General features: G+C 53.4%; 2 protein-coding genes across 5 annotated transcripts in view; both read left to right on the top strand.

The window, feature by feature from the left end:
- Positions 1 to 17,529, top strand: part of LYST (lysosomal trafficking regulator) — a 64,033-nt gene extending 46,504 nt beyond the window's left edge. For 3 of the 4 annotated variants that reach the window (XM_084868645.1, XM_084868644.1, XM_084868646.1), the window contains 22 exons: positions 1,389 to 1,565; positions 2,373 to 2,449; positions 2,990 to 3,178; positions 3,658 to 3,803; positions 3,885 to 3,981; positions 4,869 to 4,930; positions 5,674 to 5,729; positions 6,402 to 6,554; positions 7,284 to 7,528; positions 7,702 to 7,768; positions 8,734 to 8,890; positions 9,664 to 9,804; positions 10,772 to 10,989; positions 11,502 to 11,732; positions 12,103 to 12,292; positions 13,386 to 13,522; positions 14,683 to 14,781; positions 14,897 to 15,036; positions 15,162 to 15,259; positions 15,830 to 15,986; positions 16,350 to 16,421; positions 17,120 to 17,529. In XM_084868645.1, the coding sequence (XP_084724771.1) occupies positions 1,389 to 1,565; positions 2,373 to 2,449; positions 2,990 to 3,178; positions 3,658 to 3,803; positions 3,885 to 3,981; positions 4,869 to 4,930; positions 5,674 to 5,729; positions 6,402 to 6,554; positions 7,284 to 7,528; positions 7,702 to 7,768; positions 8,734 to 8,890; positions 9,664 to 9,804; positions 10,772 to 10,989; positions 11,502 to 11,732; positions 12,103 to 12,292; positions 13,386 to 13,522; positions 14,683 to 14,781; positions 14,897 to 15,036; positions 15,162 to 15,259; positions 15,830 to 15,986; positions 16,350 to 16,421; positions 17,120 to 17,258 (3,048 nt within the window). In that variant the 3' untranslated portion in view covers positions 17,259 to 17,529. Of the gene's footprint in view, positions 1 to 1,388; positions 1,566 to 2,372; positions 2,450 to 2,989; positions 3,179 to 3,657; positions 3,804 to 3,884; positions 3,982 to 4,868; positions 4,931 to 5,673; positions 5,730 to 6,401; positions 6,555 to 7,283; positions 7,529 to 7,701; positions 7,769 to 8,733; positions 8,891 to 9,663; positions 9,805 to 10,771; positions 10,990 to 11,501; positions 11,733 to 12,102; positions 12,293 to 13,385; positions 13,523 to 14,682; positions 14,782 to 14,896; positions 15,037 to 15,161; positions 15,260 to 15,829; positions 15,987 to 16,349; positions 16,422 to 17,119 lie in introns of those variants that run through there. The other variant, XR_014793579.1, reaches the window with a different exon arrangement.
- Positions 17,530 to 21,470: 3,941 nt separating this feature from the next.
- Positions 21,471 to 24,619, top strand: part of GNG4 (G protein subunit gamma 4) — a 170,080-nt gene continuing 166,931 nt past the window's right edge. Inside the window, exons 1-2 of the mRNA XM_084868807.1 lie at positions 21,471 to 21,649; positions 24,318 to 24,467. Coding sequence (XP_084724933.1) covers positions 21,563 to 21,649; positions 24,318 to 24,446 — 216 coding nt within the window. The 5' untranslated portion in view covers positions 21,471 to 21,562 and the 3' untranslated portion in view covers positions 24,447 to 24,467. The remainder of the gene's footprint in view (positions 21,650 to 24,317; positions 24,468 to 24,619) is intronic.

Genomic DNA, 24,619 nt, shown 5'->3' with positions numbered 1-24,619 from the left:
GATTTTTTTACAGAGAGGAAGGGAGAGGGATAGAGAGAGAAACATCGATGAGAGAGAGTCATCGATCAGCTGCCTCTTGCACACCTCCTACTGGGGATGTGCCCGCAACCAAGGTACATGCCCTTGACCGGAATCAAACCCGGGACCCTTCAGTCCGCAGACTGACGTTCTACCACTGAGCCAAACCGGTTTCGGCTATATAGATAGTTTTCTTACCAAGTGCCACCTGAGGTCTTTCTTCAGATGCTCTCCACCAGTCTTGCCTGGATCTGTTTGTTCCCCATTCTTTTCAGTGCTTACGTGAAGGTCTGTATACAAATTCCTACAAGTTATTAGAATCACTAAATGATTGATCGGAGGATGTTAAAATGAGTTATTAGAAACAACTTCAATGGCTATTCAAGGTGAATAAAAACATTTCTGATAGTTTCTCAAGATGATTTGAGAATACCAAATGGAAATATTTTCAGTTAATTAAGAACCTTGCCTCTAAGTCTCAAAATGTGAAAATACTCCCGTCATTTGCATTCCTCTTTATTTGCCAACTCTCCAGGCCTTTTACTCAGAGAGCATCTGCTCCGCTTCCGCTCTGGGCCGGGTGGCAGCTGTCTCCCGATTCATTTAAAATGTCGCCTCGGCTGAGCGCTGCTATTCCGGTCCTGCACATGTTCCTCTCATGCTTCTAGGAAGTGGCAGGATGTGATGAGCATGTTAATGTACACGCCACCCAGAATGCAAGAGTTTCCAAACCCATTTGTTGACATTTAATACCATTCACAGTTTAAAATGTGAGCGGTATTTGTACTCATGCAAATTCTTACAGTAAAATTCTGCATCTTTAACTTGTTGGCACATTTAATGTCTCAGTAGCACACAGCGAACAGGTAACAATGCGGTATAACTTCTAAAGCATGGAAGGGCCACCCAAAAATTCATGCGTCAGAGCTGGGTGTGGGCTCACGCTGTGAAGGGCAATCGCCATGGCCCCAAGTAGCAGCTCTCATGTCAGCCACAGGGTCTGCGCATCAAAGATTGGCCTAGCCCGGCCAGCATGGCTCAGTGGTTGAGCATTAACCTATGAACCAGGAGGTCATGGGTCAGGGCACAAGCCCAGGTTGTGGGCTTGATCCCCAGTAGGGGGCGTGCAGGAGGCAGCCGATCCATGATTCTCTCTCATCTTATGTCATCATATATCCAATACAGAATCACATTTTTCCAGTTGTCCCCAAAATGTCTTCTTTTTTTTTAAGCTCATTTATTCCAGCCACATCTAACCAAATAAACCTAGCAGTATAAATTAATTGAACTACTGTTAAATAATTTAACTGTAAGAAGCAGAAATTCTTCATGCCTGAAAAAAATAAAAAATGTATCGCTTCGTTTTCAAGCATGGAGCCAAGTTAGTGCTGTATCTGTCGGAGCTGATCCACAATCACCCGGATGAGCTGACGTGGGAGGAGCTGGATGAGGCCGAGCTGCTGATGAGCGCGTTGCAGGCGTGTGGCCACCGGGTCCCCCCGCCCGGTGTGCCCGCGAAGCCAGAGCTGCTCAGGACCATCAGAGAGGTGAGCTGGCGAAACGGCACATGTTCTCAGGAGACCCCGCTGGCCGAAACGAAAGGGTGTGGGAGGCTTGGTTTTCATTATCGATGTCCGTGGGGATGAATCTGAAACACTTGCTTTCTGTGGGTGGCTTTTTTTTTTTTTTTTTTTTTTACCGTGAGAGAGCCAGTAGACTCATCGAAGGACTGTTTTTTTTGTTTGTTTGTTTTGTTTTGTTTTTTGTTTTTTTAATATATATTTTATTGACTTTTTACAAAGAGGAAGAGAGAGGGATAGAGAGTTAGAAACATCGATGAGAGAGAATCATCGACCAGCTGCCTCTTGCACACCCACCACTGGGGACGTGCCCGCAACCAAGGCACATGCCCTTGACCAGAATCGAACCTTGGACCCTTCAGTCCGCAGGCTGACGCTCTACCACTGAGCCAAACCCGTTTCAGCTGAAGGACTGTTGTATCCTCTGGTCATCCTCCTCTGTTACCTGTCGCGTTCAGTGAAGGGAAGACCTTCAGCTTGACAAGCGAGTGGAGGAACCAGCCTTAGTTGCGAGTTCTTTAATGACAAAACACAATAAGGAAGGGAGCCCCTGTGCAAACCCGCCAGGTGTGGCAGCCCAGGCTGCCTCTTCCACCCTCCCTCCTCTGCCCACACTGCAGGGAATGAGCGTGTTATCTAAGCGCTGATGTCTTTCCTATTCTGTCTCCTGAGGACAGTGCTTTTCCTGGGTTAGCCTGGCCTTACAGTTAGTTTACTGGGTTCTGTGCCAGTGTCAGATGATAAAGAATACATTATCACATTAATACTTTTTAGGAACAAAAGAAATATGAAACAGAAGAAGGTGTGAGCAAAGCCACCTGGCAGAAAACAGTTAAAAACAACCAACAAAGGTAGGATTGTAAGTGTTGTAAAGTCACATCTTTTAGGAATCCATTAGATTTCACAGAGACCTCTTAACTGTGTGCTTTTTATTTAATTTTATTTTTTCCATTTATCCCCTCTATGCCTTCTTCCCCCTCAACCCCTCTCTCCCACTATCACTGCACTGTTGTCCATGTCCATGAGTTCTCTCTTTTTTTCTATTTTACTCAACCCCTCCCCCCTACCCTACACCCTCCCCGTCTCCCATCAGAGCTGTCTGCCTGCTCTCTATCTCTGAGTCTGTCTCTGTTTTGCTTGGCAGTTCAGTGAATTCCACACATGAGTGCAATCATAGGTGGCCATTGCAGTATATAACAGTGGTCTTTCTCTGACTGGCTTACTTCACATAGCAGGATAGTCTCCAGGTCCATTTTACGCTGTCGCAAAGGGTAAATTTTCCTTTCTTGTTCTGGCAGAGTAATATTCCATGTGTAAATGTACCACAGCTCTCTCCCTACACATCTCACGTTCCACATGCGCTTAACTTACGGGCAGTCTTGTCTGTTCAGTCTCTTCCAGCGTCTCGACTTAAAATCCAAGGAGATATCCAAAATCGCCGCAGACATCACTCAGGCGGTGTCCCTGTCCCAGGGGATCGAGAGGAAGAAGGTGATCCAGCACATCCGGGGCATGTACAAGGTGGACCTGAGCGCCAGCCGGCACTGGCAGGAGCTGAGCCAGCAGCTGACGCACGACAGGTGCGCGGGGGGGAGCCGGAAGACTTCCCTTTCACGTCAGCCTTTCGTCCGATGGATCTGTATTCCGGAGCCGAATTATAGAAATAGTTTTGGGGTTTTTCTTTTTCTCTTTTTAATTGTTAGGTTTTTAACTGAATAGTTGTTTTGTTTTTGTTTGTTTGTTTTTTAAATATATTTTATTGTTTTTTTACAGAGAGGAAGGGAGAGAGATAGAGAGCTAGAAACGTCGATGAGAGAGAACCATCGATCAGCTGCCTCCTGCACACCCCCTACTGGGGATGTGCTCGCAACCAAGGTACATGCCCTTGACCGGAATCGAACCTGGGACCTTTCAGTCCACAGGCCGACGTTCTACCACTGAGCCAAACCGGTTTCGCCCTGAATAGTTTTTTTACTTGCTGAATTTATATACAATAACTTTTTAAAGCTACACGCACTTCAGGTTGCCCCTTGAGACCTTCTTTTCTCTTGACGAACAGAGCAGTCTGGTATGACCCCACCTACTACCCCACTTCCTGGCAGTTGGACCCCACGGAAGGGCCCAATCGAGAGAGGAGGCGCTTGCAGAGATGCTACCTCACCATTCCCAACAAGTACCTCCTGAGGGACCGGCAGAGGCCGGAAGGTAACGGTGCTCCCAGCGCGGCTGTGCGTGGGCAGGGAACTGGTCTCCGGGGAGAGGTGACGTGCGCTCTCTTCCTCGCAGGCGTGGTCAGACCGCCCCTCTCCTACCTCTTCGAAGATAAGACGCACTCTTCTTTCTCCTCCACCGTGAAGGACAAAGCTGCAAGTGAGTCTATCAGGTAACGGAACCCGTGAGCCGCTGGTGCTTCTGGGGGAGGAGTTAAAGGTCCCAGAGCCTGCTGGAGGACTTCCCGCTCGGTTACAGACAGCGTGTGGCTTTAAGAGAGGCCCAGACAGGGCTCAGGCGAGGACCAGGTTGGACGCCAGAGTCCGAAAGGGAAAGGCAGTTCTATGGGAGGGGCCCTGGGACTTGTGTCCTACTGCTCTGGTCTTATTTGCACACGGACGCTTCCGTGCTCACCTGTCCTGACAGCCTGTGAAATAGCTCCATCCACGGGCGATCAGGGCGGTGATGGCAGGTTCAGGTTCCTGGCCTGCCAATGTGCCCTTGAGCTTTCTGATCGTGGCCAGATCCTCACCTCTCCATGTCCGTTTCCTTACCTGCTGTTCCATGAGGAAGGCGGTGACGCCAACGTAGCTTTGCATTGCCCAGTAGTGACGGGTCAGTTATTGGCGTGCCCATTTTATAGATGGAAAACTGAGACTCAAAGAACGTAAGTGGCTTGACTGAAGAACAGAGGAAGTTTTGTGACTCTAAATCCTGTTTTTCCTAGACTTTTCTTACGTGATTGAAGTATCTTCGGTCAATGAATGTTTGCTTATTTACTGGACAATATAAAATATTCAAGTCTCTCTTCATAACTGAATCCTGTATTCTGCCTGCAGGGTACAGGGGTTACTAGCCCTTTCTAAAAGTTTCCGTCATTTTCCTCCTCTACTAGGATGTTAGAGAGTGAGATACTATTTTTACGAGGGTTTTGACAAGACGTCTTGTACTTGAAACCTGTCTGCTTTGCTGAAATCTTTCACAAGATAAAATAAAGCTTACACTTTCTAAAACTGCTCAAAACATTCACTCATCGTGACCTTAAATGTGTTTTGACAGAGTGAACCGACGGTGCATCAGTGTCGCCCCGTCTAGGGAGACCGCTGGCGAGTTGTTACTGGGTAAGTCAGGTTTTGGAGGGTTCTACTCCGACCCACTGCCTTGTTTCGTCCGTGATCAGTGGACGCATTGTTTTGGCCACTGCCATTAAAGGCATTAAATTCACCCTAACCGGTTTGGCTCAGTGGATAGAGCGTCGGCCTGCGGACTGAAGGGTCCCAGGTTCGATTCCGGTCAAGGGCATGGACCTTGGTTGCGGGCACATCCCCAGTGGGGGGTGTGCAGGAGGCAGCTGATGGTGTCTGTCTCTCTCTCATTGATGTTTCTAACTCTCTATTCCTCTCTCTTTCTCTCTGTAAAAAATCAATAAAATATATATTTTTAAAAAGAGACATTATATTCTCTCTAACATCACATAGGTTATCCTGTCTTGACATTATGTATAATGCATGGGCTCATAATTATGAAGAAATGGCAGCATTTTAATGTTTCTAAAGCTGACTTTCTTCATGAGCGTACATTTTCATATTTAACCATTTCTTTTATTTTATATAAATGATCAAATTCCCACAGTAACCCTGTGTATAGAGTCCTCCCCCATCCCTTCTTTTTATAAGATAACAAGGACACAGGGAGGCTGAGCAACTTGCTGAGATCTTGTGGATGCTGCTCACAACTAGGGATCGGTGTCAAGAACTATTTCTGGGCGATAGAGTCAGGCCACTGGCTCCAAAGATCCTGCTTTTTACCATGCGAGGTAACGGCGCAATACATCTTTAAACTCACATGCGGTTATGTGTTGCAGGTAAATGTGGAATGTATTTTGTGGAAGATAATGCTTCTGATACAGTTGAAAGTTCGGTGAGTAGACGCTTAAGTTTGCACTAATTAAATTCACACACATTTCAGATATGTATAAATTCAGCATCACCAAAAAGCAGGCAGAGCCGAAACCGGTTTGGCTCAGTGGATAGAGCGTCGGTCTGTGGACTGAAAGGTCCCAGGTTCGATTCCGGTCAAGGGCATGTACATTGGTTGCAGGCACATCCCCGGTGGGGGGTGTGCAGGAGGCAGCTGGTCGATGTTTCTTGCTCATCGATGTTTCTAGCTCTCTGTCACTCTACCTTCCTCTCTGTAAAAAATCAATAAAATATATTAAAAAAAAAAAAAAAGCAGGCAGAACTCTTAGAGCTCATTTATTGTGACTATATGTGTAGATTTATCTCAAATGAATACATTTTATAAAAGACAGTTCTAAAAAGCAGTTTAAAACTTGATAGTCGAATTCTCCTGGCTCATGCTCAATGTTCTTTAACCTAAAACTGCTCTGAAAAAATCAAGTCTATTAAAAAATCAAGTCTATTAACTAAAAACAAGCCTACTTTTCATTCAGCATTTTGAAGGGTGTGGTAGAGGATTTTCAGAGAATCTCATCTACCGTATTGCATTTTGATATTTTTTAAGAATCTGCAGTTAATATGATGATTGATATTTCACGCACAGCGGGCACTTTCCTCTCTCTCTTTTGCGCAGAGCCCTCAGGGAGAGCTGGAGCCGGCGTCCTTCTCCTGGACGTACGAGGAAATCAAAGAAGTCCACAAGCGCTGGTGGCAGCTGCGGGACAACGCCCTGGAGATCTTCCTGACCAACGGCCGGACCCTGCTGCTGGCCCTGGACAGCACCAAGGTGGGTGGCTGGACAGCACCGAGGTGGGTGGGCCGGACAGCACCGAGGTGGGTGGGCCGGACAGCACCGAGGTGGGTGGGCCGGACAGCACCGAGGTGGGTGGGCCGGACAGCACCGAGGTGGGTGGGCCGGACAGCACCGAGGTGGGTGGGCTGGACAGCACCGAGGTGGGTGGGCCGGACAGCACCGAGGTGAGTGGCTGCCCTGAGGCAAGTTCATGGCATCGGGTACCACTCAGAGCGCTCAAGTTTATCTGATCTAAACCTTCACTCACTGTTTCTGAAATCAAATAAAAACCGCCTTATTTCTCAGTCCCAATTAAAGTAAACCCTAGGTTTTTTTACACTATTAAATCCTCATTTCCAAAGGGACTGTATCTGTGATGAATGAATGAATGAATGACCAGCCTGCAGTAGTAGGTTTCACGTCTGACCAGCCCTCCGTGGACCCCCGCAGCCTTCAGCTGCTGTGGCTGCTCTCGTGGACCAAAGGCCTCTGGGAGAGAGCTGGTGGGCTTGCCCCTCCGGGTCCTTCCGGTCCTCCCGGGTTCTCTTCCTCCTCACCCCCCACTCGCTCTGCGCAGTGCCCGGGGACCTCGAGCCCCTGGCCTTGTGCTCCCGCTCCATGTCCTCAGCGGCCGGGCCGTCAGCAGCATGAGCCCCGGCTGATTGGTCTCTTCCTCCTGAGAAACAGCTTCCCCACCGGCCTGTCTGCTTCCCCTGCGCGCAGGTTCGCGACGACGTGTACCACAGCATCCTGGCCAACAACCTCCCCAACCTGCTGGAGTACGGCAACATCAGCGCGCTGACCAGCCTGTGGTACACGGGCCAGATCACCAACTTCGAGTACCTGACCCACCTGAACAAGCACGCCGGCCGGTCCTTCAACGACCTCATGCAGTACCCTGTGTTCCCCTTCATCCTGGCCGACTACGTCAGCGAGACCCTGGACCTCGGGGACCCGGCCGTCTACAGGTAACCGGAGCGCCCCCTCTCGGCTCCGTCCACACACTGCTTAATTCGTTAAAGCTCCTGTCGTAGGAGTGCTCTGTGGATCACTTACGCACCTGAGGGTGCAGCCCTCTCAGCAGCTCGTTCCTGGCAGCCTCCATCAGGGTGCCGTCCCGTCCCACCCTCTCTCCTTCTAGAAACCTCTCCAAGCCCATCGCCGTGCAGTACAAGGAAAAGGAAGACCGCTATGTGGACACGTACAAGGTGGGTTCCGCGTTCCCGCGTTTCTGATAAATGAAAACCGGAGCTTTGGGGTTTTTTTTAATATATATTTTATTGATTTTGTACAGAGAGGAAGGGAGAGAGAGAGAGAGAGTTAGAAACATCGATGAGAAAGAGTCATCGATCAGCTGCCTCTTGCACACCCCCCACTGGGGATGTGCCCACAACCAAGGTACATGCCCTTGACTGGAATCGAACCTGGGACCCTTCAGTCCCCAAGCTGACACTCTATCCATTGAGCCAAACCGGTCCCGGCTGGAGCTTTGTTTTAAAGGGCTGTGTTTAGGAATTTTAAACGCATAGTATTGACTTTTCTGGTTTTCACGTGTTTGTACTTTGACAGACAGCTGGAAATCAGTATATGATTTTAAATATTCGTCTGTCTCAATGCTCTGAACACATTTTCCCCAGAAAAAAGAAGTCCACTTATTAGAGTGGCATAGATTGGAAGCTAGTAATCCATTGTTATACTGAAATATATAAATAACCGTATTCCTCATAAAAATCACAAACATTTCCAGGGACACTGTCCCCTGGGCTTATTTCTAGAACAAGATCATTGTGTTTCGGGTGCGCCATAATCTCTCATTGTTCGTAGTCAGCCAATTATGCATTGCTTTATTAACAGAAATGAGCAGGTTTTATTTTATTTTATCTTTTTTTGTTAACCCTCGTCCGAGAATATTTTCTCCATCGATTTTTAGAGAGAGTGGGAGGGAGGAAGGAGGGGAGGAAGGGGGAGAGGGTGCAGCCAGGGAGGTGCCTCCAGGTGGTCAGGCAGTAGCCGGGCACCCCGGGGGGGTGACACCCCAGGCACTCCGGTGGCTGAGGTCGGAACACGGGGAGGGGCGGGCGGCGCGGAGAGCACGCCCGGGGCGGGCAGGGAGGGACTGTGACACCACGCGGGGGGCTCGGTGGCCATCGTGTCCGGCTCCTTGTGCCCTCAGTACCTGGAGGAGGAGTTCCGCAAAGGGGCCCGCGAGGACGACCCGCTGCCGCCCGTACAGCCCTACCACTACGGCTCCCACTACTCCAACAGCGGCACCGTGCTGCACTTCCTGGTCCGCATGCCGCCCTTCACCCGCATGTTCCTGGCCTACCAAGGTGAGCCCGGCCGGCCGGAGGGCACGGGGCCGCCTCCTGGGCTGCTCCGGGCCAGTCAGACCGCGGGAAGGGAGTTCTGCGGGAGAAGCTGGCACATCCCGGTAAAACGTGCCTTGCTTGATGCTGGGACTCGTCCGTGATCGTTTCCACATGAAACGTGCTCACTTTCAGCAAGTTCAGAGGCGTTTTAGAGGGATCGTAGGACCCCTGAGGAGCGTCCGCCCTCAGCCAGGGGTGCAGCTCAGCTCTGGAGAGAGAAGTCTGTACCAGGGAAACTTAGCGAGGAGGGAGTTAGAGCATGTAAAAAGTAGGAAGAAAAAGGAGTCCTAACCATTAGAGGTAAAGGAGTAATTTTGCTTCCTAATGGGGAAAAGGGCATTCATCCACTTAAACTTGAATTTCACTTCCTTATTATTCACTCGTTCCATAAACAAACTGTTACTGAGTACCGAGTACGTCCTAGGTATTGGTCATACCCCAGGGTCCTTGCTCTTACGGAACTTCCATTCTCCTTGGGTAGATAGTCATCAATTAAACAAATGCTAGAAATTCATCTAGTTTTATAGATTATGAAAAGGACACAGATTTTAAATCATATAATATGGTCTCAAATCATGTATAGAAATATTTATTTTCAAGAATAAATGAATAACTCTTAAATGATAGGTAAGCAAATGAACATCATTTTATTATTTTGAAATAGAGAGATAAATGATGGCAGGCTTCAAGTGGAGTTGGTCTCTGTCTTACTTCTTACCTCTGTTTCTCTCCAGACCAAAGCTTTGACATCCCAGACAGAACCTTCCACTCTATGCACACGACCTGGCGTCTCTCCTCCTTTGAGTCCATGACTGACGTGAAGGAGCTCATCCCGGAGTTCTTCTACCTCCCGGAGTTCCTGGTCAACCGAGAAGGTAGAACAGATCATTTCTAGTTTATGTTTTTGTTTTTTCCCCCCAAATATATTTTATTGATTTTTTACAGAGAGGAAGGAAGAGAGATAGAGAGCTAGAAACGTCCATGAGAGAGTAACATCGACCAGCTGCCTCTTGCAAACACCCTACTGGGAACGTGCCTGCAACCAAGTGCATGCCCTTGACCGGAATCGAACCCGGGACCTTTCAGTCCGCAGACTGATGCTCTACCACTGAGCCAAACTGGTTTTGGCTCTAGTTTATGTTTTTGAGTATTTGTACTTATCCTATAATTTTCCAAAAATGAAGATAGCTGTTTTTAAGTCCTAAAATTTGAGTCCATAAATAAGAGAAATACCTCTATTAAGTACATAATTTTATTCCCAAGTCAGCTTGAGGATTTTAAGTGTTTTATAGGACCACATTTATCTGGAAAACTGTGACTTTGAACTATTAAAAATTTTTTGTAAACATGTATTTTAATTTTGTTACAGAAATTATTTTTTTCAGATTACCAATGTAATTTCAGATTACAAGGTAATTTTAAAAAATGAATCACACATTTATTGAGAACACAATGTTAATTAGCCAGAATCTCAGTAATTTTTATGAGGAATGATAGTGTATAAGTAAAAGACTCTAACCAGAAATATATATATGTGTGTGTGTGTGTGTGTGTGTGTGTGTGTATATATATATATATATATATATATATATATATATATATATACACATATATATGTATGTATATAAAAAGTTAATATACAAAGTGTCCCCTAGGGAGTTCGACCAGGAGACCCAGAGTTCACTTGCTATGACGTGCGCTGGCCACCAGGTGGTGGCGCGGAACAAAGGAAGGCCCCAGCCGGCAGCCGGAAGGCCCCGTTGGGCCCCTATCACCAGCCAGGCCTGGGGACTCTACGCGTGCACGAATTTCCTGCTGCGCTAAGATGAGCCTCGTTCGCAGGTTTCGATTTCGGAGTGCGTCAGAACGGCGAGCGGGTGAACCACGTCAACCTGCCGCCCTGGGCGCGGAACGACCCGCGCCTCTTCATCCTCATCCACCGCCAGGCGCTGGAGTCGGACCACGTGTCCCAGAACATCTGCCAGTGGGTGGACCTGGTGTTCGGGTACAAGCAGAAGGGGAAGGCGTCCGTCCACGCCATCAACGTGTTCCATCCCGCGGTGAGCCATGGGGAGGAGCCCGCACGCACGTAGGGGGAGGCAGAGCCCAGTGCGTGGAGCTCAGCCGCTTTCTGTCAGAGGCCCAAGTTGTCAGACTTGGCAGAGGCACTAAACCGTGAGAACCCAAGTAACCCTCTCAAACCTAACAATATTGTCTGTTAATGTCATTTCTGCGCTCCCCCGTATATCCCTTTTAAACAAACGACTTTCTCAATAATTTAATATTAGACATCAAGTCTCTGGTCTTAAAGTAAAAGTCAGTTTTATAAGCATACCCGATCAGCATCCGTCACTCAGGATGCAGCATTCCCGCCCATCCCTTCAGAAACATCCATTTCTAATCTCAGCGGGGCCAGCAATGATCGTGAATCCGATCAAAAACGTCCAGAGTCGTTTCCGTGGAAACAGGAGCGGAGCAGGCCCCGCGTGGCGAGCAGAGCACGTGTTCCCGGCCCGTGGTGCTCCTGCCGCCCCGGCTTCACACAGACACCACCCCCCCTCCCTCCTTTCAGACGTATTTCGGGATGGACGTGTCTGCGGTGGAAGATCCGGTTCAGAGGCGAGCGCTGGAAACCATGATCAAGACGTACGGCCAGACGCCCCGGCAGCTCTTCCAGTCGGCCCACGTGAGCCGGCCGGGGCCCAAGCTCAGCCTGGAGGGCGAGCTGCCCGCGGCCGTGGGGCTGCTCGTGCAGCTGGCCTTCAGGGAGCCCCGGGAGCCGGCCAGAGAGGCCCCGCAGCCGGTAGGCCGTGTTGGGGGGCAGTTACACTGAGCAGGGACCCCCTGTGCTCGGGCCTTCCCGCGACGCGATGAGAACAAGCTGCCTCTTAGAGCAGGAAGTCGGTGCGATTTTTACTTTGAAATAGAAAATCAAAGCAAGAAAACTTAAAAGCAAAATAAGTCCTAATCGTCCACTCCCGCATAAGCGGGAGACGTGGGTGGGGGTCCCCGGGGGGCGCCGAGGGGAATCCCGGAGGGCGAGGAGGGAGAGGCGGGGGGACCTCGGGGCTGGGAGCTGGGTCGCTCTCTCTCACTTTGTTAAGAATGTGGACGGGTAGTCCCCTCTGTTTACCGCCTCTTTTAGAAACCGTGCTTTTTCTCCTCCGGCCCAGAGCCCTCTGTCGTGGGTCAAAGGCCTGAAGTGGGGCGAGTACGTGGGCTCCCCGAGCGCCCCGGTGCCCGTGGTCTGCTTCAGCCAGCCCCACGGGGAGGCGCTGGGCTCCCTGCAGGCGCTGCCCACCGGGGCCGTCTGCGGCCTGTCCCGCAGCTTCTGCCTCCTCATGACCTACAGCAAGGAGCAAGGTGAGGGCGAGTGTCGTCCGGGTCTCCCTGAGGGGGGAGCGTCCCCAGGCCTCCGGGCTGCTGCCGTTCCGCCTCTCAGTTCTCTGAGTCCTGGGGGCACACCGATCCGATCGGCGGTGACTCCGTCCGAAGCAGGAGCTGAACCATACGCTCCACGGAACAAATGGGGGGTGGATGCAGCGCCATCGGGAACGAGGGGGGAGTTTGAAGGCACAAGAATAAACGGCTCAGCTCATAGATCACATGTGTCAAACACAAGGCCCGCGGGCCAAATCCAGCCCGCCAGGCCTTGCAATGTGGCCCGCACTGCAAGTTTATGACATTGTCAGTTTATGACTGTTCAGTAAACCATTCGGCCTGCGATTTAGGCTGGATTTTAGATTTTGGCCCCTTCTCTGATTGAGTTCGACACCCCTATCATAGCTGGACACTTTATCGATCGATAACTTTTTTTTTATTAATATATTTTATTGATTTTGTACAGAGAGGAAAGGAGAGAGATAGAGAGTTAGAAACATCGATGAGAGAGAGTCATCGATCAGCTGCCTTTTGCACACCCCCCACTGGGGATGTGCCCGCAACCAAGGTCCATGCCCTTGACTGGAATCGAACCCGGGACCCTTCAGTCCCCAAGCCGACGCTCTATCCATTGAGCCAAACCTGTCCCGGCTCGATCGATAACTTGATGAAAATATTCCCTTTGAGGCTCTTGAATCCCAGAATAGACACTTAGTGACCACCAAGTCTGAAGGTAAACAAACAGCAAAGCGAGGAGCCATCAGAGCCTTGAAAACGGTTTAAAAGCCGTCCTCGCACCCTCAGGCGCCCACTCCCTCAGCCACGTGCTGGAGGGTGCTGGCAGGAGGCCCCTGCCTGTGCCCAAGGGTCCCCGAGGCACGGACAGCGCCATCACTGTCCTTTATAAAAACCCCGGGGCCCAGCCGAGAAGGAACCGCGTAGCTTGAAGGACACTCCGGTGCACATGAGACGCCCTTGCACAGGCGCTGTGTGAGCTCCAGCCGTGCCCTGTGCGTGGGGCTGCGGGCACAGAGCCTGACCCTCCCCTCCTCCCCTCCTCCCCTCCTCCCCCCAGGCGTGCGGAGCATGAACAGCACGGACATCCAGTGGTCGGCCATCCTGAGCTGGGGCTACGCCGACAACATCCTGAGGCTGAAGAGCAAGCAGAGTGAGCCGCCCATCAACTTCATCCAGAGCTCCCCGCAGCACCAGGTGAGCGGCCGCGGTGCTCCGTGACAGAGATGGAGCATGCTCCCAGGCCCGGCCATGGCGGCCAGCGACGTGTCCCGGCCAGAAGCTGGTGCCGCTGGGCGCCTGCTGGTCTCGGGGCTCCCAGAGGCCCCATGTCTCATGGAGATGAGGGTCAACCCAGCTGTCGCCAGAGGCCCGGTGTGAGAACAGAATCAGCATGGCTTTCCCCTCCTGGCGCCCGCCTGCTTTGTTAGAAATTTCAATGAGCTCGTAAGCACCGCAGAACCATTTCTGACGTGCAAGCTTTGGCACCCAGACGTCATTCCCGACGCAGGCATACTCTCCTAAGGCCTGTCAGCAGAATGGGAGGGTCCAGACTCCCAGCTAGCGCTGTGTGATGAAGCACTCCAGCTAGTAACCAACTGGAGAGAGTGCTGTTTCCTTTCTTTCTTTTTTTTTTTTTTTAATAGATATTTTATTGATTTTGTACAGAGAGGAAGGGAGAGGGATAGAGAGCTAGAAACATCGATGAGAGAGAGTCATCGATCAGCTGCCTCTTGCACACCCCCTACTGGGGATGTGCCCGCAACCAAGGTACATGCCCTTGACCGGAATCGAACCCGGGACCCTTCAGTCCCCAAGCCGACGCTCTATCCATTGAGCCAAACCGGTTTCGGCTGGAGAGAGTGCTGTTTCCTTTCGGTTCCTTAGAAACACTGCTCACCCCTTAGCTCCTGAGAAAGTTCATTAGGATGTTACATGAAGACTCACACACTGAGCGTCTTCATCATCATCATCATCATCATCATCATCATCAGAGATGAGAGTCCTGCTGTCCCTCTGTCTTCGTTTTCTGATTAATTAGGAACAAGTGGCCTTGTGTGTGTGTGTGTGTGTGTGTGTGTGTCTGTGTGAGAGAGAGAGAGAGAGTGTGTGTGAGCGTCTAAGTGGATGTACCCAGAATGTAGATGCATAAACATTTTAATCTGGAAGCAGCTTTAGGCACCCGATTCAAGTTGCAGAATACTCTCTTTTTATATCTTTGCACCACGCGAATCGTGGCCAGTAAAATGTTTCCCTCAAATTTTGTGATATTATATTTTGAAAACAGTCGTCAGAAAGTAGCAGCCTTTCCGATGCTTTTTTAAACGCGCTTATCTGCCATGTGTCCCCTCCCCAAGGTGACCAGCTGCGCGTGGGTGTCCGACAGCTGCCAGCTGTTCACCGGGAGCCGCTGCGGCGTCATCACCGCCTACGCCAACAGGATGGCGGGCGGCGCGGTGGGTCCGGGCGGCGCGGCGGGTCCGGCGGGCGTTTCTGCTCTTGAGCTAAATGCTGGGAGGGACCCCTTTGTCGTTGCTTTTATCTGACGTTTTCCTTCGTTTTGACCGCCAGCCCTCAGAGATAGAGATGGAGTCCCAGGTGCACCTCTACGGGCACACCGAGGAGGTCACCAGCCTGTGTGTCTGCAAGCCCTACAGCATCCTCATCAGCGTGAGCCGCGACGGCACCTGCGTCATCTGGGACCTGAACAGGTACCGGGTCCCGGACCGCCCGGCCGGCGAGGGTGCCAGTCCTCACCGAGGGACATCCTAGAACTTCAGGCTGAATATAATTATGTTTCCTGTGCACATGCACATCCCTGACTCTGGTCTTCCAGGCTGTGCTACGTGCAGACTCTGGCAGGACACAAAAGCCCCGTCACAGCCGTCTCGGCCAGCGAAACGACGGGCGACATCGCCACCGTGTGCGACTCAGGTGAGCCAGCCCGGGCCACGTTCCCGGTCCCTCCAGTCACGTGCCCTGTTGACAGCTCGTGTGTGTATGAACGTGCAACCAGGCCGCTGGCCGGGGCGGCTCCGTGGCAGAGCGTCAGCCTGCGCCCCGGGCCCGGCTCTGTGCCCGGTCACCGGCATGCACCTGGGCTGCGGGTCCATTCCCTGGTCCCCGTTGGGGAAACGGGGGACCCCTGCAGTACGCTCAGCAATAAAAATGAAAGGTCTGGCTTTCCACTCGGGTGATCTGGAGTAACCCTGCTCTTCAGAGCCACCAGGCCCCCTCTTACAGAGGAGCTCAGAGACGGTGCTCTCTGTTTGGAGCTCGGCCAGCTCTCCGATCGGTCCTCTCCGATTCCGCTGTGGCCGGTCCGGGGCTGGAGCCCGAGTCAGCGTTAACGTGCCTGCTGGCCATTGTGTTTGGGTGACTTGCAGGCCGGGCTTGCACCTGTCCGCCTGCAGCCAGGAGCGGCCTGTCGGCACCAGCACCAGCTGAGGCCCCGGGGCGGCGGGGCAGTGCTGCCTCGGTGACCGGCGCTGGTTGTGGTTCCAGCTGGCGGGGGCAGTGACCTCAGGCTGTGGACGGTGAACGGGGACCTGGTGGGACACGTGCACTGCAGGGAGGTCATCTGCTCTGTGGCCTTCTCCAACCAGCCGGAGGGCGTGTCCATCAACGTGATCGCGGGCGGCCTGGAGAACGGGACCGTGAGGTGAGGCGTGGGCGGGGGCCGCTTTCTCCCCGAGGGCACAGCTGCTGTTCCCAAAAGAAGCTTTTACTATCTAGGCATTTAACATTTAGCCGTTAGAAATGCAGAACGCCTTCAGTCATTCGTGTTTTACTTCTAAAAGACACGTTAGTGGTGCAGTTTTGAAGGTTTGTGTTGCGAACCGTCGAAGATGAACTGTAGACCCAGTGGGTGTCCTTCCTCCGTCCCCCCCCCCCCACTCACTTCCCAGCAGTCACTGCTGCTGCTGACGGTGCGTCTCTCTGGGTGGCTTTTAACAAACCAGCAGGCGGGTGGGCTGTCCTCGCGAAGCCACGCGGCTGGCATGACCGTGCGCCTTCCCCTCAGGCTGTGGAGCACGTGGGACCTGAAGCCCGTGCGGGAGATCGCCTTCCCCAAGTCCAGCAAGCCCATCGTCAGGTGAGCCTCCCCGCCTCACACTGGCTCCGAGTGACGCACACGGAGGTGGGAGCCGGAAAACAGCCAGCGCTTTCCGGCCCCAGGCTCCCAGCCCCGCTCGCTGGCCAAAGCAGGCCGGTTCTTGTCTTCGTGGAGCCTAAGTCCGAGGCAGGACCCGAGTCTAACTGACCAGCACGCGGGCGGGCCCAGAAAAGGCCTTCCGGTTGAAGACATGGTCATGTGACTGACGGCCCAGGGCGTGCCAGACTGGACCGATCAGCGGCCCTCCTCCGACTTTTTAAAACTCCATTAGACATAAGGAATGCAGATTTACCCTATTACATACATTCATTTTCAGTACGCTAAATTGCAAGTTTAATGACCCTGCGCTGATCACTTATTTTTATATTTAAGTGAAGTTAAATATCTCTGTAAGTCACTTATTTCTATAAAGAGAAAAGGTAGAACTGTTACATTTTTAAAGTTTCCTGCGCCCAAGCAATGGTGCGGAAGTCAGAAAGGATAGACAGGAAGGAGCAGGAAGGTGGGGGAGGAAGGGGTGGACCCGACACTGCTCCCTGTCGCCCCCTAGAGAGCCCACCTGCCAATCAGCCGGATGGGTGGCCACGGCAGGACGCAGAGAGCGTCACTTGTGTGCCCAGGTCCCTGTGTGATCCCCCGTGTGGAGACACACATGGAGACAGCTCTCTCCCCCACAGCCTCACGTTCTCCTGCGACGGCCACCACCTGTACACGGCCAACAGCGAGGGCACCGTGATCGCCTGGTGCCGCCGGGACCAGCAGCGCCTGAAGCACCCCATGTTCTACTCCTTCCTGAGCAGCTACGCGGCCGGCTGAGGGCTCCAGGTTAGGGGGCTGAACCCGAAGAATCGACGAGCAAACACCTTCCAGATAATTCCATCACCTTCATCCCCACAGACCTCTGCCTGCGCTCCCGGGGCTGGGCGGAGGGGCTCGCTGTAAGGGGCGGTCGGGAGGGGGTGACGGCGGGCGTGGCCAGCAGGACTGGGGCCTCCGTGAGGCAGTCACATCCATCCAGTTTCTTCTGAAGAGATAACTCCCTCCCTCCCCCCACCAAAAAAAAAAAAAAAAAAAAAAGCAAAGGAAAGGGTCAAGAAGTCGGGACCTGATGACACCCAGGCGTTCACGGGCTGGCTGGCCGCCTGCCGGAAACGGGCCTCTAAGGACTCCGTGTTAGACGGCAGCTGCTGCCATAGACCCCGGGGTTTGTTGGCAGCCACACACCAGGACGGGGCGCTCTGATGTCAGACACGTCCCCTGTCTCCATAAAGACCCTGCTTAAAACCCGTAACACTAGCCGCCGCCGCTGCCCTTAGCCGAGTCGCTGAGATGGAAGCCGGGGAGACGCCAGGCCCGCGTGCAGGAGGCTCCCCAGCCAGGCGACAGCTGGCTCTGCCTTAGAAAGGCCGGCTGACCCTGCGGGACAGTCTCCACTCCGGTTCTGCTCCCTGCGCCCGAGGATTCCAGCGGCAGCGGAGACACCTCACTGCGCCCCGCACGCCGCCCGCGTCGGACCGGACCGGAAGCTCCTGGGACAGCCTCCCCCCTGGTTGAGGCCACGTGTCCACCGGGAGCTGCTGCCTCGGCTGTGAAGACACTAAGAGCTGAGCGACACGTGACCACACGGTACACACGTGTTCCCGCCTGAGAATCCCGGCGCGTTTGTATGAAAGGTTGACTCCTACGGTGTTTACAGAACTACTTTTGTAACTTCCAGACTTTCTAAAACATCCTGCGTAAAAACCCCACGGAACGCGATTCCTGAGGCTCTGTGTGGGGGGATGCGAGGGGCCCCCAGGGACCGTGGTTGTGGCTGTGGCCGTGGCCGTGACCCGGAACCTGGACTAGAGCTGCACCCGTTGCCTCGCACAGATCTGGGGCTCCGAGGCCCCACAGAGGGGACCTTCCTCCTGGTCACGTGGCACCTCCTGATCACGTGGCAGTGGCCTTCCTCCTGATCACGTGGCAGCGCTCTTCCTCCTGATCACGTGACACCTCCTGATCACGTGGCAGTGCCCTTCCTCCTGATCACGTGGCAGTGCCCTTCCTCCTGATCACGTGGCACCTCCTGATCACGTGGCAGTGGCCTTCCTCCTGATCACGTGGCAGTGGCCTGCTTGTTTTAAAAAACTGCAGCTGCAGTCCGCTTCCACCTTTCTGCTGAGAGCGGTGACTGAGTCCCATTGGCAGAGGCTGCTCCTCGGTCCTTTATTTTTAAGGCTGAATTCCGTCACTTACCTAAAGAAATATGCAAGTGACTGATCTTGTAAAGAGTGCAATGTTCTATTTTTATGTAAAAATAAACATGACTCGGGGGGATTATTTATTCAGCATGAAACCTCACGTGCACATGTGTACACGCCCACGCGTGTGGCAGCGGACACCTCTGTAACGACCTCCCTTCCCCCGTGCCCACTGCGCTCAGCGGGAGGAAATCTCAGAAAACGGACGTGAAGGCGGCTCTCACCCCCAGCGCCAAGGGGACAGGACCCGCCTGCACCCACCTCCCTCCCCGGGCCTGGGGGGCGCGGGTCAGGGGGCGGGCAGGCGGGCGGGGAGCCTGTAGGGAGACGGGGAGGGGGTGGAGGGGAGAAAGGGGCGCGGGGACCTGGGCGGGGCTGGGGGTGGGGGCTGAGGGGCGGGAACCGGGGAGGGAGCCCCCGTGATGCCCGGTGACGCGGGCGCGGGCGGGATTTGCGGAGGAAGACGCGGGCACCGGCTCCCGCTGCAGACCCAGGCTCCCGCCCCGCGCCCACCGGGGACGGTGCCGCGAGGCCGGGCTCCCCGCGCGGGAGACAAAGCCCGCGCGTGAGCGTTGGCGGCGGCGGGGCTGTGCGGACAGGCGGGCGGGGACGTCCGGGCTCCGGTGCCCGCGGGGCTGGTCCCAACCCCGAGGCAGGCGCAGGAGCGCGGGCAGGTGCGCGGCTGCTCGCCCCCGGGACCCTCCACCCAGCGCAGGTGCGTACAGACCGCGCGGGAGGCTGCGGGGACCCGTGTGCTTGTGGGTCCGGTTTGGGGGTTGGGGGGGCGCGGGTCGCCCCGGTCCCCGTGCACAGGACCGTCCTGGACCCGGGGGCTGGCCCGCTGGCCACGTTATGGGGGCGGGAGGGGGAGGAGATGCGTCGGGGAGCGCCAGCCCCAGCTCTGTTGCTCCCCATCCCCTGGGACACCTGCCTCCCAGCGGTCCCGGCTGCTCCCCTCCCTGTGGCTCTGTCCCCGATGCTGGTGCTGAAATGCAGGCGCTCGCCTGAGGGCTTCGGGGAGTGCGGGTCTGGTTTGTCTTAGAAATAATAATGGGGAGGGGGCGAGGAGGGCAGGGGTGCAGCTGGAGAAGGGTCTTCATTGCGGATTTGCTTGTCGTGTGCATCTTGGACTAAGGCAGTGGTCGGCAAACTCCTTAGTCCACAGAGCCAAATATCAACAGGACCACGATGGAAATGTCTTTGGAGAGCCACATTTTTTTAACGTAAACTTCTTCTAACGCCACTTCTTCAAGATTGACTCGCCCAGGCCGTGGTGTTTTGTGGAAGAGCCACCCTCAAGGGGCCGAAGAGCCGCGTGTGGCTCTCGAGCTGCAGTCTGCCAACCACAGCACTAGCCGGTTTGGCTCAGCAGACAGAGCATTGGTCTGTGGACTAAAGGGTCCTGGGTTCGATTTTGGTCAGGGGGCATGTACCTTGGTTGCAGGCTTCTCCCTGGCTTGAGCCCTCCTTGGGGTGTGTGCAGGAGGCAACTGATTGATGTGTTTCTCTGACACCGATGTTTCTCTCTGTCTTCTCTTCCACTCTCCCTAAAGAGAGAAATCAGTGGAACAATATCCTTGGGTGAGGATTAACAAGAAAACAAACAAAAAACACACGCCTGTTTTTATTGATTTCAGAGAGAAAGGGAGAGGAAGAGAGAGAAACATCCGTGATGAGAGAGAATCATTGATCGTCTGCCTCCTGCACCCCCCACCCTGGTTTTCGAGCCTGCAACCTGGGCATGTGCCCTGACCGGGATCGAACTGTGACCTCCTGGTTCATGGGTTGATGCTCAACCACTGAGCCGCCAGCCAGGGTCCTGGTGGGTCCTTAGGAGTGATTGTGGGTAACGCTGCCTCACACACACACACAATCACACACACACACAATCACACACACACACACAATCACACACACACACAATCACACACACACACAATCACACACACAATCACACACACACACAATCACACACACACACAATCACACACACACACACAATCATACACACAATCACACATACACACACAATCACACACACACACACACACACACACACGCTCACACACAACTACCTTATAAGGAAGGTGGTCAAATGGCTGAGAAAAGATTGACGTGCAAAAGACACATCATCTCACTTATTTACAGGCACGTCTCACTACCACCTTTTTCCTTTTTCCATTCCTCGTCTCCTTGTTGTACCTGAGAAGGGGAGGGGCCTGCAAGGCAGGCCTGTCCCTCCATTGCCCTTTCTCGTCGCGGTGCCTGGAGGCGGCGTCTTTTGGAAATCCCCCTGACGGGTCCTCACGCACCTTTCCGCGCGTGCGGGGCCCGTCTGACCCGTGGCTTTCCCTTTTCTCCCGGCATTTCTCCACTCCGGACACACTCAGGCGGGAAGACACTCACCGCTCGGGGAGAGAGATTGTTTGGTTGCTGTTTGTGAACCAGAAACGGAAAGTTAGCTTCTTTTTTTAAATTTTTAATATTTTATTGATTTTTTTTTTTTTTTTTTACAGCGAGGAAGGGAGAGGGATAAAGAGCTAGAAACATGGATGAGAGAGAATCATCGACCAGCTGCCTCCTGCACACCCCCCTATTGGGGATGTGCCCACAACCAAGGTCCATGCCCTTGGCCGGAATCGAACCTGGGCCCCCTCAGTCCACAGGCTGACCTCTATCCACTGAGCCACACCGGGTAGGATGGAAAGTTAGCTTCTTTAATGCACCAAAAACACGACAAAATGTCCTTTCCACGGCAGCCGGCGGCAGGTGGCGGAGGGCCTCGCTCTTGCCCTTGGGAAGCAGCGCCTGTGACCTCTGCCCTCTGCCCTCTCTCCCGGCCGCTCCAGGCCTCCATAGCTGGGCAGGAAGGAGGGCATGTCCAGCAGCAGCACCACCAGCATCTCGCAGGCCCGCAAGGCCGTGGAGCAGCTCAAGATGGAAGCCTGCATGGACCGGGTGAAGGTGAGCAGCGCCCGCTCCCCGCCCGCCCCCCTGCCCTCGGCCCACACCCGCCAGCAGGTCGCTTCAGCATTGCCACCACCGTGCCCTCCACAGTCAGGGCTCAGGGTCAGGCGGCACCCAGGGTGAGGAGTCTCCAGGCGTACGCTGGACCCTCGGGGCTCCATTTAGCTCCATTGTCATGCCAAGAAGCAAGAAAGAGCTGAGCCTGGAGCCCTCGCTGGTTAGGCACCTGCCCTGGTTGCAGGCTCCATCCCCAGTGTGGGGCCTGGTTAGAGCAAAGCATGTCAGACTCATCGCAGGCGAGAGGGAGAGAGAGAGAAACATCAACGATGAGAAGGAATCATGCATCGGCTGCCTCCTGCACACCCCTCCAGTGGGGATGGAGCCCGCAACCCGGGCCTGTGCCCTGACCGGGAGTCGAACCGTGACCTCCTGGTTCATCCGTCGATGCTCAACCACCGAGCCACGCCGGCTGAGCAGAGCGAACACCGAGTTTGACCTTGTCCAAGACCCCATCACCGAGGCGGCTGCCGCTTGGCTGTGCTCCCCACTCTGATCCTGCTTTGTTTTCTCGGGGGTGGAGGGCGGAGCCGGCAGAGACGTCAGAGAGGCTCGTAATGGATCTGGAGCCCTATTGTTAGAGGCCTGGGTTGCTGGGAAATAGGTGTGAGGATGCAGAGAACAGATGCAGGCTGTCACCGCTGGCATAGTAATTATGTCATCCCCTTGTCCTGGATGTGACGCTAGCAATTGCAACCTCTTCTCCCATCACCGAAGCTTGTAATTACAGTGCAACCACGGGGACTGGGTGCTGACTTGGTCTGTCTGAATCACCTCTTTCCCTCTGAAATGCAACGGTAAAATCCCACAGCTGCGTCCAAGCTGCCTGTTCGTTTCTTTTATTTTTATTTATTTATTTTAAAAAATATATATTTTATTGATTTTTTACAGAGAGGGAGAGAGATAGAGAGCTAGAAAACGTCGATGAGAGAGAAACATCTACCAGCTGCCTCTTGCACACCCCCTACTGGGGATGTGCCCGCTACCAACGTACATGCCCTTAACCGGAATCGAACCTGGGACCTTTCAGTCCCCAAGCCGATGCTCTCTATCCATTGAGCCAAACCGGTTTTGGCCAGTTCATTTATTTTAAACTGGGCACTTGTGCCCTAGGCGGTTTGGCTCAGCGGCTAGAGCGTCAGCCTGTGGACTGAAGGGTCTCAGGTTCGATTCCAGGTAGGGCACATGTCTGGTTGCAGGCTCCATTCCCAGTGTGGAGTGTGCATGAGGCAGCTGATAAGTGATTCTCGTCATTGATGTTTCTATCTCTCCCTCCCCCTCCCTTCCTCTCTGAAACCAACCAACCAATCAATCAATCAATCAACCAACTGGGCACTTGTGACCTCCTCAGGAATTGGTTCCTGGTACCCAGGACTCCACGCTCACGGAGAGGAGTGTGGCTAAGCAAACGCACCTGCGATCCTACAAGAACAGGAGGCGATCTAAGGACAGGTGTTTTCTTGAGAGAGAAACTGTGGCATTCAGGGCAGTCCCACCTTTGGGATGACAGAAACACCCCTGGATTGGACTGGTCAGACCAGCAGGGCCAGGCACTGGGAGTAAGGTGTTAGGGTGATGCAGACACGGGGCTGCGAGGGACGCAGACACATGGATGTGAGACAGGAACGTGGTCCCAAGCCATCCTCCCCTCGCTGTCCCAGGGGAGCCCCGTTTTTGAGCCCCCGCCTGCAGTGCTTCCGCCCTGGCGCAGTGCCCCCTGGAAATTAAAGGAGTCGCATCCACCTGCATAGATACTCACAGGCATCTGAACTAGTCACCTGACCCAGGGCAAGGAAGAACAATTATAACGTAGCAAGTCAGCTTCAGGCCAGCGGAGGGTGCTGGTGAGCCATAAACAGAGGCACCCGAAACATTTTGTTCTTCACACTAGAATATTTTTCAAGAGTTTACTAGGTGTACCGGTTAATAATGCGGACTGAAGGGTCCCGGGTTCGATTCCGGTCAAGGGCATGTACCTTGGTTGTGAGCACATCCCCAGTAGGTGTGCAGGAGGCAGCTGATTGTTACTCTTTCATCAATGTGTCTCACTCTCTCTTTCCCTTCCTCTCTGTAAAAAAATCAATAAAATATATTTTCTTAAAAAAAACATAGAAGTGGTAAATTGGGTCTCTGGGTGGTTTGCCTCAAAACAAGAAAAATTCTATTGGGACAGTACCCACAAATTATCTGAAAGATGGGGGAAATGTGTGGCTAGTGATGGACATCAACTTTGAATAAAGCACTTTTGATGTTTCTCTTGAAATTATCCTGTTTTCTTTGATTACAAAATCCGAATTATTAACCAGTTAACACTTAACTTGTATTATTAACCGGCTAATAATTAATCCGCATTTTTAACCAGTTAGTAGTTAATCTACATTATTAACCAGTTAATGCTTAATCCATATTATTAACCGGTTAACGGTCACCTGCATTTTTAACCGGTTAATGGTCCATCTGCATTATTAACTGCAATGCCTCCCCTTCCACCAGGTGGTGGGTCTGGAGCAGCATCTCTCTCCTCAGAGGCAGGTGTCCAACCTTCTCCTCAGCTTTGCACCTGGCCTCTCCCCAGCCCCTCACCCCGCGCCCGCGCTGTGTCCCACAGGTGTCCCAGGCCGCCGCGGACCTGCTGGCCTACTGCGAGGCCCACGTCCGCGAGGACCCGCTCATTGTCCCCGTGCCGGCGTCGGAAAACCCGTTCCGGGAGAAGAAGTTCTTCTGCACCATCCTCTGACGCCCTCGGCGATGCAGCACCCCTTTTCTGGACCGTCCCCCCACCCCCCTCAGGAACATGCATGCACGTAGCTTTGGGGACCCCCCACCCCACCCTGCCTGTCCCTGCTCAGCCACCCTCAGGGGGGCCGGCCTCCTCTGACCCTTGGGTTTCTTGTATTTAACGATGTCACT

Source organism: Pipistrellus hanaki (genome assembly GCF_964339955.1).
Source record: "Pipistrellus hanaki genome assembly, chromosome: 20".
Lineage (NCBI taxonomy): Eukaryota > Metazoa > Chordata > Mammalia > Chiroptera > Vespertilionidae > Pipistrellus > Pipistrellus hanaki.
The sequence above is the reverse complement of the archived record's forward strand: the minus strand, read 5'-3'. Positions and strand labels throughout refer to the sequence as shown.